Source organism: Pygoscelis adeliae, unplaced genomic scaffold, assembly GCF_000699105.1.
Source record: "Pygoscelis adeliae isolate BGI_AS28 unplaced genomic scaffold, ASM69910v1 Scaffold174, whole genome shotgun sequence".
In the NCBI taxonomy this organism is placed as follows: Eukaryota; Metazoa; Chordata; class Aves; order Sphenisciformes; family Spheniscidae; genus Pygoscelis; species Pygoscelis adeliae.
In genome coordinates, this window is record NW_008824676.1 from 1,446,701 (window position 1) to 1,448,828 (window position 2,128).

Consider the following 2,128-nt stretch of genomic DNA (forward strand, 5'->3'; position numbering starts at 1 on the left):
AATTTGCATCTTCAGACATTTCCTTGCAATAAAACTGTGTTTTTAATATTTTACTTTTATTACATCAGTGCAATCCCACAGTGCAGAGAAGGAGCCAGGCTCCACTCTGACCCGAGCATCATGTTTAACCGGCCTGAACTTGCGTAGTGCTGATTATGAGAAATTCAAGACAGAATCCAGATCCACGGTTCTTTTATTCAGGGGACCCCTGAACCCCCGTCTTCCACGCAGAGCCTGCGTGCCCCTGTCACCATGGCAAAACTGAACTCGGCACAGCAGACACAAATACTGGCAGTCATGAAAAAGTTGCCAGGGAAGATGAAGGTGAATGGGGGAGTGATGCCCACCTTTTCATACTCCAGTAAAATAATAGGAGCTTAAAACATTAAGTTAAAAAGAATCAAATTTAAAGAGGTCTCCATCTTTCAACTGGGCAAGTATTTACATTTCTTTCTATTAAGGAAATGACTAAAATAATTGCCCAGGGTCTAATATCTTGTATTTATCATGGTTTTACTGTTCAAGCAAGCTAGAGGGATTCCTATTAGAAAGCTGAATTTGTCCCCTATATTTAGCCTGCATCAGTTGTCAGGATCTATGAACAGATACATTAGTCACATTAAATTAAAACAAAGCGACTGTGCTCCCACATGCACAAAAAGTATCTGAATGACACTACAGAAAACTCTCATCTTCTATTTAACATCAAGAAACAATAGCATGGCAGAGCAGGCTCACGCACCTGGCATTAAGAAGCACATTGATCCTAACCTACGAGGACTCCTGATCACAGGCTCGGTATGCTCAGCCTCCAGCCTTGCTGCTGGCAGCAACTCAGAGGAGCAGCGTGGTCCACCTGGTGGAACCGCTTCTTGTGCCTTCACTGGTTCACCGCGTGATCTGGAAGCAAGCTGAAACTTCTGTGCTTCGGTAAGTTTCCATCTTTTCTATTTAAATTATGAGTTTGGGGGCCAGAGTTATTTCTAGTCATAAAACACACCCCATTCACTAGCACTAGGGAAACCTGCTCTTGGAAAGATCCTTTTATACCGATGTGCAATAAACAACTTTACAATCCAACACCAGGATAAGGATAATGGCACCTTTCCCCTTTGTCTAGTTCCTAACTATGCCTTGCTTAAGCCAAAAACTAGACCAGGAAAAGCATTATCAACACATGCTGTACCCCACAGGAAGAGAAGCAGTACACATTACAGAAAATTTGCTCTCAGCAGAAATGAATAAAGAAAAAAGAAGGTGGTATCATTCGTATGAGACAACTTACCACTCGTTTTTCCCGAAAATCTATCCCTACTGTCGTGATGAATTTTGGATTAAATTTGTTATCGGTGTATCTGTACAGGAACGTTGTTTTTCCAACCCCAGAGTCTCCAAGGGCCAGCAGTTTGATCAGATAATCATAGTCTCCATCAGTCATAGTGCTAATTTTTAGGAACCTATGTAAAGAGGAGAAAAAAATTGATTTAATGATAACAAAACCCCCTCTCTGTTTGTTTTTCCCTCATTTCTATTTTTGTTCACGGAAATGCTACTGCCTGTGCTCAGGGCTGAAAGTTACGTTTGTGTATTTTGAAAAACACTAATGCAAAGCAGCAGTGAAACTCGCAATTTCTCTTCAGGTGCCAGGAGATAATACAACTTACACTTTCAATTTTCTAAATAAATAAAATTGAAGCTTAGAACGATAGAGTTTGGGACAAAGAAATTATTTTTGTTCTGAGGATAACAATAAGGCCTATAATGAACGTAGGTATGAAACCTAGGGCTAAACCCTTCTGCTCAAAGTATTTTATTAGGAGTTTGAAGAAAAAGGGTAGGGCAGAAGCAGGCATGAAAAGGAAACTCGGACGTGGCAAGGACCATTCTCAGGGCTCAAGCTCTAACCAGCATTACATGACATTATCAGGGCTATGAATTTTTATCTGGAAAGAAATATTTTTCCCCCCTAAGAGAACTAATTAAAAATGCAGACTAAGCAGTTATCCCAGGGCCACTGTTAATAAAAGGAGAGAGCTCAAATGCAGTTTACTCTCTAGTATAACCAGATGAACCCACAGCTGCCTTGTTCTGTAAAGCACACAACCAAAACCACCCCCTTATCAAATGC

At 40.7% G+C, this 2,128-nt stretch overlaps 1 protein-coding gene across 1 annotated transcript in view; it reads right to left on the minus strand.

Moving 5' to 3' along the window:
- RAB27B (RAB27B, member RAS oncogene family) overlaps nt 1-1,438 on the minus strand; it is an 8,744-nt gene extending 7,306 nt beyond the window's left edge. Inside the window, exon 1 of the mRNA XM_009323059.1 lies at nt 1,286-1,438. Within this exon, the coding sequence (XP_009321334.1) occupies nt 1,286-1,438 (153 nt within the window). The remainder of the gene's footprint in view (nt 1-1,285) is intronic.
- Between the last annotated feature and the right edge of the window lie 690 nt (nt 1,439-2,128).